The 12,106-nt window shown below is 38.4% G+C and overlaps 1 protein-coding gene across 2 annotated transcripts in view; it reads right to left on the bottom strand.

The window, feature by feature from the left end:
- Nucleotides 1-12,106, bottom strand: part of PGR (progesterone receptor) — a 101,301-nt gene that overhangs the window by 62,159 nt on the left and 27,036 nt on the right. For both annotated transcript variants that reach the window (XM_066253669.1, XM_066253670.1), the window contains exon 3: nucleotides 11,062-11,178. In XM_066253669.1, the coding sequence (XP_066109766.1) occupies nucleotides 11,062-11,178 (117 nt within the window). The remainder of the gene's footprint in view (nucleotides 1-11,061; nucleotides 11,179-12,106) is intronic.

Raw genomic sequence — 12,106 nt, 5'->3', positions numbered from 1 at the left:
AATTATTAGATCTACAGGAGAGTTCTCAAAATTAAAAAAAAAAAAGATACAAAGGAGAAGATATATGTGGAGAAAAAACAATCTAAAATTTTATGATCAGCAATATCATTGAAAAATGAAGTTGAGGCCCTGGATGGTGGCTCAGTGGATAGAGCATCGACCTGGCATATGGACATCCCAGGTTCAATTCATGGTCAGGGCACACAGGAGAGTGACCATCTGCTTCTCCCCCCTTCTCCTCCCCTTCTCTCCCTCTTTCCATCCAGTGGCTCTATTGGCTCAAGAATGATTCCATGAGCTGAGAGGATAGCGCCGTTGGAGCACATCAGCCGCAGGCACTGAAAATAGCTAGGTACTGGAGCATTGGCTCCAGGTGGGGTTCCCAGGTGGATCCTGGCCGGGTTGCATATGGGAGTCTACCTCACTATCTTCCCTCCTTTCACCTAATAAAATAAAATAAATACATAAAAAATAAAATGAGATTGAAATACAGTATTTTCAGTGGAAAAAATGAATTTATCATGAACAAATTTCCACACACACACAAAAAAAAACTTAAAAAACCACTTATTTCAAAAATAAGGAAACTGAGTGAAGGGTTGAGATGGAAAAATACTGAGCAAACAAATAGGTAACTATGTAGGTAAAACTATCAGATTGAATAAAATAATGACTACTAATTCTGAATATTGTTCTGAAGTGCTGTTTATTTTGCCATGGCCTTTCTGCTATTTGTTTTTATTTCTGGCAAAAATATTTTATATTAGATGATATAAGGTATTTTTGTGATAATGCTGGACCTGTTGCATAGAAGCAAAGGGAGAATATTATGTTGGACATTAAAATGTAAATTGTATGGCGGCCAGAGGCTTTCTGGGAGTTGGATGAGGAAACAGAGGGTAAAGATCAGCAGGTAGTTAAGGAATGGTGCAATTCCTTCTACATTATGAAGCTCATAATAAGAATCGCTGTAGTTTGGAAGGACTTGTAGGTAATTATCTCAGCTTTAGCTGCCAGAAATTATGTAGAGTTACATGTTATTATCTTGAATTAGCAAAAAATGATGTTGCTAGAATCAGTGCAATGGGACCATACTCTAAAATCTTGGAGTACTAGCTTTAAGCAAAGAAGTGAGAAGAAATACTCTAAAGAATATCCTTATTCAGGGTGTGTGGGATGGCATTTAAGATGGACAATCAGGCAGTGACCAGAAGATATTTTTTGTTTAGCTGTAGGTTTCAACGCAGTGAAGTGGGGGAGCAGTATGAGGGGTTCTGCCTCTGGGGGAATCTGATTCAGAGAGACTGAGTAGGAGAGGCTCCTAGGTGGAAGACGATGAGAGGTCTAAGGGGGGCAGTGGCAGGCATCAGCCACAGCAATTCTGCATTTAAAAGAGTACAGATAATTTCAGTTTTTGTAGTAATTAAAGGCAAAGATTAAGCTTCTACTCTCCCAAAAAGGTACTGTTGAGTGTCCCAAATTCAGGAATTTTGGACCCCTTCAGGAAAGGAATTGAGGTGTTGTTGGTTTCAAGTAGAGTAGAAGGGAAAAAAAAGACAACTTTACTACACAGCCCATACTCTGTAGCTCAGAAATATTACTCTCTTTGCCAAGAGAATTGGAGGTGAATCTAGATGTAGGAGGAGGTAGGAGAGAAACTGGCTTTCTAACCTAACCTTTTACAATGTGAGGATAAAGCTCTCTACCAAAATAAAATAAAATAAATAACAAACCTATAAAAATACTCAGAAAAATTTTTGTGAGTCAATACACAAAAATGTTTTCTAAAGGAAAGAAGTTAGAAGCAGAACTCCTAAATTAGAAAATATATTACCACCTTTCAGGGTATAACTATCTTTCTAGCTCAGTATTGTACAATGAACAAAATGCAAAAAGATCACAGTGACCTGATAATGGTAAGGGAAGTGATTCATTACAAACAAGAATCATATGCAACTATGAAACCAAATAACTCAAGCATAATTCTTATAAGAACATAGCTGTTGTAGCCAATTAAGAACCTGTAAAATGTATGCAGTGACATATCAAAAAATCAATATTTTGACCTCTGATATTCTACCACAGTTTTTATTAAGTCTTTTAAGTATTTTTCAGTGTTCTCTCTTATTTCATTCTTTTATTAATCAAATTCTTTCTATATCAGAAGTGAGAAATCTCAAGAAGGGGTAATGAACAGGAAGGGATGAAAAAGAAAGGGAGGGAGGGAGGGAGGGAGATTAGGTGCCATTTTCAGCAGTGTGTAGGCAATTATTACCTCAGTGAAACTTCCAATTATGGAAGAGTTCAACCATGAGCAACACTGATTATCATTCCAAAGAAGGCTCACATTCTCAGTAGACCACAAATATACCCCCACACACCTTACTCCAGAAATTTAATACAGAATCTAATCCTATGAACTACCTTCTTCCAGGTTTACCAGACCAGACTTTTGCCACTGCTTCTCACAGGCAGAGCAATAGGACCATGATATATCAGAGTGTGTTGCCAGCTTATTTCCAATAAACCTCTGTGCAAATCTACTTATGAAATAAAAGTACCACAGTTACATTTATCTATTTGTGATGCTGACCATAGATAACACTAGAATTGAACCAAATTTTCTTTCATATAAGGCTGAAATAGTGTAAGAGCTTTTTAATCCCAGAATTAGCTCAGAAAATACTGTATGTTATACTAGTCCTTAAAAGCCATCTATATTATGAAATTTCTAAATTATTTTTAATGACAATAAGTTGTTTGGGAAAGAAAAATGAACCTGAAATAACTTCAGTGGTAGTTTGCAAAGTCTGTAGAGTTATCTGATGGGAAAAAAAAAGAGGCAAAGAAATTTGATCTATAACTAATTCCTAGGGATAAGAAATCATGGTTTTAAGTGTTAGATACTATTGTGAATAATCCTTCTAAGCATAATTTTAAAAGAACCATATAGAAAGTCAAGAAAAGCCAACAATTTGGAAGAAGTGTAACTTAGGGAGAATTATTCTACTAGGTATCAAAATGGATAAAACTATATTATTTAAGATTGTGTGGTAGTGCCTGACCTGTGGTGGTACAGTGGATAAAGCATCAACCTGAAACACTGAAGTCGCTGGTTCAAAACCCTGGGCTTGCCTGGTCAGGGCACATATGGGAGTTGATGCTTTCTGCTCCTCCCCACCTTCTCTCTGTCCCTCTTTCTCTCTCCCCTTTCTAAAATGAATACATAAAATCTTTTTTTAAAAAGTATAAATAAATAAATAAATAGACAGATTGTGTGGTAGGTATTGCAGGGGTATGCAATGGAGGATAAAACAATTTCACTATGTAACCCATACTCTGTAACACAAAATCTTGTAGAGTGTAAAGGTTAAAGAAAGCAGGAAGAGGAGCAAACCCATATGGAAATTTGACATATAACAGAGGTGGGACTATACATTCCAGTGGAATTTGTAATTATAAAGTATCTTTATAAAAATATCACAATTAAAATTTTTATTTTTAGTAAGGAAATAAAAAGAAATTAAGCATCATAACATATAATTTGATAGTAGTGAATATGTATCATTTACTTGTAAATAGACCTATGTTGGGGATGAAAACTCTAACATTTTTACTTATGTAGAAGTATACTATCAAAAAATTTTAAGCCTGACCAGGCAGTGGTGCAGTGGATAGAGAAAGAGTCAGGAAACTTTTTGGCTGAGAGAGCCATGAACACCACATATTTTAAAATGTAATTCCATGAGAGCCATACAACAACCCGTGTACATTACGCATTATCCAATAAAACTTTGGTGTTGTCCCAGAGGACAGCTGTGATTGGCTCCAGCCACCCACAATCATGAACATGAGCAGTAGGAAATGAATGGATTGTAATACATGAGAATGTTTTATATTTTTAAGGTTATTATTATTATTTTTTATTAAAGATTTGTCTGTGAGCCAGATGCGGCCATCAAAAGAGCCATATCTGGCTCGCGAGCCATAGGTTTCCGACCCCTGGGATAGAGCATTGGACTGGGATGCGGAGGACCCAGGTTCGAGACGCCGAGGTCGCCAGCTTGAGCACAGGCTCATCTGCTTTGAGCAAAGTTCACCAGCTTGGACCCAAGGTCGCTGGCTTGAGCAAGGGGTTACTCAGTCTGCTGAAGGCCCATGGTCAAGGCACATATGAGAAAGCAATCAATGAACAACTAAGGTGTCGCAATGAAAAACTGATGATTGATGCTTCTCATCTCTCTCCATTCCTGTCTGTCTGTCCCTATCTATCCCTCTCTCTGTCTCTGTAAAAAAAAAAAAAAATTAAGACTATTATGTCAATAAGTGTGTTGCAGCAATTGGTTAACTATATGGAATATAAAATAAAGTTATATTTGTGCCTGTCTACATAAAAAAATAAAAATAATTAAAAACATGTAGACATTTTAAGTATATAAATGTGAAAAATAAACTTTTTAAAGATTTTAGGTGATTTTTTAGATTATCTGCATGATTTCAGGGTATAAAAAGATATAAAGGGAGGTTATTTATATATATATATATATGACATGTAATTACAGTACATTAAAATTAGAAAAAAGAACATCTAAAGTGAGGTAAAAAGTAAACTCCTAGACTACATGTGACTAACAAAGAATCAATATGGAGTATAGATGTAAGTTGTATGAATGAATCATAAGAAAATGGACAACCTAGTTGAAAATGGCCAATGGATATGAACAGCCAATTCATGGAAGAGGAAAATAAATGACCAATAAATATATGAAACAATGTTTACCCTCCCTATTCATTCAGGGACACAAAATTAAACTAAAATTAGATATCAAACTTATGTTCATTAAGTTAGAAAAATTTGAAAGTCTGAAAATAGCAAGTATAGGTGAAGATACATATTAACAAGAAATCTCATACATTGGAGGAAATAAACACTTGGGATAGTGATTTGGTGATCAGGTAACATTCAGTAAGATTGAAAAATTTTAATGAACCAGAAGTTCCATTTCTAGATATATAGCCTAGAGAGGTTCTCAAACATATACACAAAGATACAGATACAAAAATGTTTATTGGAGCACATTTTATAATTATAAAAAATTAGAAATAATTATCCATTAACACAAGAAAGGAAAACACGATGGAATGCTCATAAAATATATCACAGAGAAGTTAAAATAAGACCCTACTTACATGTATATATATGAATAAATCTCAAAACCACAATATTAAGTGAAAAAAGCAAGCTGAAAATGTATATTACATCCCATTTATATAAAGTTTAAAAAGATTCAAAATAATACTATATTACCTAGGGATTCATACACATGAGTTACAAGTATGAAGATTTAAACAATAATTTAACAAACTGATCTATCTGTGAGGAAGAAATGGATCTAATGGCTTCAGAAAAGAACACACTAGAATGTTCAAAATATTTTTAATATTTCATTCCTTATAAAATATCAATATATTCAAAATAAAGAAATTATTTAAAAATGGTCTGCTGTTAAAACTGAGTAATAGAGACATAGGTGTTTAGTTTTATTTATTTACTTATTAATTTTTTATTGATTTGGTGAGTACAGAGACAGAAAGATAGAAACAGCAATCTCCTTCCACATGTGCCCCATCCAGGGACCGAATCAGCAACATCTGTGCTTCGTATGACATCCCAATCAACTGAGCTATTATGCCATGGCTAGGTTTTTTTAAAAAAAATATTTTTGGAAGGCTTAATATATTTCTTAATTAAATAATGCAGTAAATTGTTATATTATGGGGAATCACAAAAATATTACCTCTTACAGGGCAAATATTAATGTTTTTATATACATATTATGTAAATGTTCTTAGATTAGATTTTTAATTAGATCAATTGAATACATCAGTTAAAAAAGTACTATATATTAGACATCTTAGAGTGATGAATGCTAAAGAATGATTAGCTGACTTGAAAAATGGCTCTACTTAAGCAAAAACCTTGCTGCCAATGGATTGTGAAATTAGTTTGAATAAAATTGTTCATGAAATGTGAGAGCAGAAATGCAATACTTTTAAATTAATACTTGTGTTTAACTAAATTTAATATACAATGTGTCCGTAAAGTCATGGTACACTTTTGACCGGTCACAGGAAAGCAACAAAAGACGATAGAAATGTAAAATCTGCACCAAATAAAAGAAAAACTCTCCCAGTTTCATATCTATTCAGTGCAGTTTGATGTGGGCTCACGCACAGATTTTTTAGGGCTCCTTAGGTAGCTATCCCGTATAGCCTCTACAGATTCATCACTGACTGATGGCCTACCAGTACGGGGTTTCTCCACCAAACTGCCAGTTTCCTTCAACTGCTTATCCCACCGAGTAATGTTATTCCTATGTGGTGGCGCTTCGTTATAAACGCGCCAATATTCACGTTGCACTTTGGTCATGGATTCGAATTTAGTGAGCCACAGAACACACTGAACTTTCGTCTGTACCATTCACATCTCAAATGCATGGCCGTGGGCTGCTCTGCTGTATACATGGTGTTCTGTCATCGTCTGTGCATGGGCATATGCTGCCACATCATCCTACAGAAACTGGGAGGGGCCCTGGCCAGTTGGCTCAGTGGTAGAGCATCGGTCTGGCATGTGGGAGTCCCAGGTTCGATTCCCGGCCAAGGTACACAGGAGAAGAGCCCATCTGCTTCTCCACCCCTCCCCCTCTCCTTCCTCTCTGTCTCTCTCTTCCCCTCCCACAGCCAAGGCTCCATTGGAGCAAAGTTGGCCAGGCACTGAGGATGGCTCTATGGCCTCTGCCTCAGGCGCTAGAATGGCTTTGGTTGCAACAGAGCAACACCTCAGATGGGCAGAGCATCGCCCCCTGGTGGGCATGCCACGTGGATCCCGGTCGGGCGCATGCGGGAGTCTGTCTGACTGCCTCCCTGTTTCCAACTTCAGAAAAATACAAAAAAGAAAGAAAGAAAGAAAGAAAGAAAGAAAGAAAGAAAGAAAGAAAGAAAGAAAGAAAGAAAGAAAGAAAGAAAGAAAGAAACTGGGAGCGTTTTCCTTTTATTTGGTGCAGATTTCACATTTCTGTCGTCTTTTGTTGCTTTTTTGTGACCAGTCAAAAGTGCACCATGATTTCACAGACACACTGTATTAATATTGATATATTAAATATTATATAAGTAAACATTTGACTGGTTCATTTACATCTCCAGAAATTTTGGCCAGAACATATTTGTATATTTTAGTGGGAAAAATGGGAGAGCTTGCCCTATGGTCCAATTAGCCTGGGAAAGTCTTGGTTTACATGTTACCCCAGTTTTAGTTATTGATAGTACTCCATTTCATTCTCAGAAATGTACTGGTTGGGATGATAAATTTTGTGGTCATCACCCATAAAAAGTGGTTCATTTGCTGAAGTAAATTTCTCAAGGGGAGAAAAATCCATAAGATTTCAGGAAAATTGGGCTTTAGGACTGCCCCACAGAACCTTGGGAAAGTGATGGGAAAACAGTAAAATTAAGGACAGAATGATTGGACAGTGATAACTGTCTGCTAATATTTCTGCTTATTTCCCATTCTAATCTCTGAGGCTGGGTCTATTTAGCTCTGGATTAAACTCTGCCCTACAATGAAACCAGTTTTGCTCTGCACTGAGATAATATAAGAAAACTGAAGTCAATGAAAACACCTTTGCACCAATGAGGTGCTGCTGGTGACCCTGCATTCTCCTCTGAATGAATCCCGGTGGTGTTTCATCATTTTACTTGGCTTGTTTTTAATTACTTTTCTATTTCATTAGTAAGGTGATTAAAATAAATGCAATTGTAGAATGAAAGACTACCTCAAGAATTAGTACCCTTCCTCAAAAAAAAAAATCCAAAAAACAAAAACAAAAACAAAAAAACAAAAACCACTACTGGAGACCACTTCCCCCATCCCATCTTTAAACACTCTTTCAGTGTCCTGGAAATGACTTCTGGTGGATTTTATGTTCAGGAATGTACATAGACCTATACTTCAAATGACTTCAAAATAATAGTCACAAATATGTATTGAGCACTTAATCAAATATTTAGGTGATGAGAACATTAATGAAATTCCTGCTTTCAGATAACTCAATCTTGGATAAGGAAAAAATCCTTGAATTAAACCCAATAAATAGTTATTAAACAGTGAGGTAAGTCCTATAATAAAGGTGTATAAGAAACTATGGTCAGAGAGAGAGGGAGACAGGGAGAGAGGGGTAGAAGACGGGCTGCGATGTGGGCTGAGACAGGGTAGGGTAGCTGCATTTCATCAAATCCACTCTAGCCAATTCATTCATCTTCCATTTTAAGAGAAGGAATGTTGAAGTGAATAAAGTCAGGGCAAGGGCCTGACCTGTGGTGGCGCAGTGGATAAAGCGTCAACCTGGAATGCTGAAGTTGCCGGTTCAAAACCCTGGGCTTGCCTGGTCAAGGCACATATGGGAGTTGATGCTTCCTGCTTCTCCCTCCCTCCCCCTCTCTCTCATTCTCTCTCCTCTCTAAAAATTAATAAAAGTGCCTGACCAGGCAGTGGCGCAGTGGATAGAGCGTCGGACTGGGATGCGGAAGACCCAGGTTCGAGACCCCGAGGTCACCAGCTTGAGCGCGGGTTCATCTGGTTTGAGCAAAAAGCCCACCAGCTTGAAACCAAGGTCGTTGGCTCCAGCAAGGGGTTACTTGGTCTGCTGAAGGCCCGCGGTCAAGGCACATGAGAAAGCAATCAATGAACAACTAAGGTGTTGCAACGTGCAATGAAAAACTAATGATTGATGCTTCTCATCTCTCTCCGTTCCTGCCTGTCCCTGTCTATCCCTCTCTCTGACTCACTCTCTATCTCTGAAAAAAAAAAAAAATTAATAAAAGTAAAGTCAGGGCAAGGACCAATCCAGGCTGTTTCAAGGGCTTTCAATCTCCCAAATATGAAAAGCACTACGTTAATTCTCCACAAAACCCCTGCCCCTGCAGTGACTGGGGAGATGGGGAGGTTTCTCACACACACACACACACACACACTCAAAATCATGCAAGAACAAAAAATGAAGAATAAGTGTTATAAGAAGCAAAGGGAGAATAGTGCAGGCAAAATAAAAACAGACTCAAGGCCAGGTGAAGGAGCGTAGCATTCCCAAAGGCTTGGTGGGAGAAGGGCTCAGGAAAAGAGTGCAACTTCTAGGTCTGTGATGGCGAACCTTTTTATAAAAACCACCCACTTTTTTTTTTTTTGTATTTTTCTGAGGTTGGAAACGGGGAGGCAGTCAGACTCCCGCATGCGCCCGACCAGGATCCACCCGGCATGCCCACCGGGGGGGGGGGGTGCTCTGCCCATCTGGGGCGTCGCTCTGCCACAATCAGAGCCATTCTGGCGCCTGAGACAAAGGCCACAGAGCCATCTTCAGCGCCCGGGAGGGGAAGAGAGAGACAGAGAGGAAGGAGAGGGGGAGGGATGGAGAAGCAAATGGACTCTTCTCCTGTGTGCCCTGGCCGGGAATCGAACCTGGGACTCCCGCATGCCAGGCCGACACTCTACCCCTGAGCCAACCAGCCAGGGCCAAAACCCACCCACTTTTGCAGTGCTGGTCAACCTGGTCCCTCCTGCCCACTAGTGGGCGGTCCAGCTTTCATGGTGTACCAATCATGGCGCCATTTGGTTGCTCCGCTATGCCCACCATGGAAAGCTGGAATGCCTACTAGTGGGTGGGAGGGACCAGGTTGACCAGCACTGCAAAAGTGGGCGGTTTTTATAAAAAAGCTCGCCATGACAGTTCTAGGTGATGAAAGGCCCCATGTCCTGCATTTAGAAATCTGGGCTTTATTCCATGGATGGTTCACAAGTAGTTTCTCAGAAAGATCACTGGTTCCATTGCACCTACAGAATAGAGTTCACACTCCAGATCCCTGCTGGTCCAAGGTAACTTTCAAGTTTCATTTCTTGCTGTTTCCATGAAATAACTGAAAAGTCATCACTGGAATGCATGTTGGTTTGTTTTTTTCAGATACTCAGGATTTTCACTGTGAATACCTTACTCTTTCTTCACTTACAAAGTTTCTATTCATTCTTTGACAGCCTCCTTTCTGAAGCTTTTGCCAATTCCCTCAGATAGAATTAGATTTTTTACTTTTCTCTATTTGCTAGCAATGTATGGGCAGCAGGACAGAACTAAGCAGGTGCTTAACACTGTAGGCACTCAAAATATTAGTCTAATACACTCTTCTTCAGAAGGTAACACAAACTGTTTATAGTACACTAGCTGTTTTTAGATGGTATATTGAATATACATTTAAATAGAAAAATTTTAAATGTGTTTTAGAAAAATTATAACTACCACATCAAACTCAGAATTTCAGAAATATTATTCCTTAGGAAATAGCTAAGTGAAATGATACTATATTAACCAAAAAAAAATGTTCAGGAATGAGTAACCTCTCGATATTCCTTATTAACTCATCCTGCTTACAATTTTCTACAGCGCTTATTATTGCCCTATGACATATAAATTTATCGCTCTTCCCTGCCCCCTCCCCAGAATGCAGGCTTCACAAAGTCAGGAGTTTGGTCCATTTTGTATGGTTCTATACTCTAGAACTTGAAATAGTACCTGATAAGTGTAGGGGCTTAACATACAGAGAACAAGGGAGGTATTAATGGAGAATGAGAGGGATAGAGATTAATGTACTGGACCAATCCACAGAATCAGTTTTTGATCTGGAAGGGACTTCAGTGCTCTCATTCTACAGATAAGGAAACTGATGCCCAGAGTGGGTTGGTGGCTTACTGAAGGCAGTGAGTGCAGAGCCAAGACTCCAACCCATATCACTTAATGAAAGGTTGGTGAACAACCCATAACATCTACTTATAGTCAATATAGACAAATGAAGGTTTATTACTTCTCATAACAGACCTTAACAGTCTGGGACTCCATTAAGAGAATGAGATAGTATCGCTTGCTTCATTCAAGAACAAAGATGAACGAGAAAACTGGGATTTTCTGTCCCACAGTTTTCTAGTAAATACCAGTAGATTATTGATGAAAACATCAGCATTACCTCCAAGGACCATACCAGCCTGACAGCACTTTCTTAGGCGACATGCTGGGCAGTTTTTTCTGCGGATTTTATCTACAATGCAGTCGTTTCTTCCAGCACATAAATAATTATGCTGCCCTAAAAATATAAAAAGGTAAAAATTATTTACATGATCTAAAGACCAATGAACATCTTATGCAATTACAACTGAAAAAGAGGACATGTACACGTTAGCGAGTGTATGACTGTCCCAGCCAGCCTCTTGCTTAGCATAACTGAATGTTGGTAGCGCTCCACTCCCACTCAATACTTCACCTGTGCCTTTGGGAGCCTCACTGAGGTGAACACAGCTGAGAAATCAATTCCAAAGTTCCTTTAAAAATCTTTTGTTCGAGATTTGTGTATCTTAGTGGTGTCAGGATCAGAATGCCCTTAGACCTTTTGCCATGTCAAGTTGCTCATAAGAATTAGTCATATATGTTGCATACCCATCAACCAAAGTCAGATTGTCCTCTGTCACCCTCTATCTAGTTTTCTTTGTGCCCCTCCCCCTCCCACTTCCACTCTCCCTCCTTCCCTCTCATGCCCCTCCTCCCTCCCACCCCCGGTAACCACCACACTCTTGTCCATGTCTCTTAGTCTCATTTTTATGTCCCACCAATGTATGGAATCATGTAGTTCTTGGTAACTGAATGACAAGATAACCTGGACATGTTTTCTTTGAATATATGTACTCTGATTTATTAATGTCACCCCATTAACATTAATAAAAATTTATAAGAAATAAATAAAGTCATGCAGATTCTTCCATTAAAAAAAAAAGAATTAGTCATATAAAATAGTCAAGTTCCTTTTTCTCATCCACTGTTGATGGGAATGTAAAGTAGTACAACCATTATGGAAGAAAGTATGGTGGTTCCTCAAAAAACTGAAAATAGAACTACCTTATGACCCAGCAATCCCTCTACTGGGTATATACCCCCAAAACTCAGAAACATTGATACGTAAAGACACATGCAGCCCCATGTTCATTGCAGCATTGTTCACAGTGGCCAGGGCATGGAAA

Source organism: Saccopteryx bilineata, chromosome 1 (assembly GCF_036850765.1).
Source record: "Saccopteryx bilineata isolate mSacBil1 chromosome 1, mSacBil1_pri_phased_curated, whole genome shotgun sequence".
NCBI lineage: Eukaryota > Metazoa > Chordata > Mammalia > Chiroptera > Emballonuridae > Saccopteryx > Saccopteryx bilineata.
The sequence above is the reverse complement of the archived record's forward strand: the minus strand, read 5'-3'. Positions and strand labels throughout refer to the sequence as shown.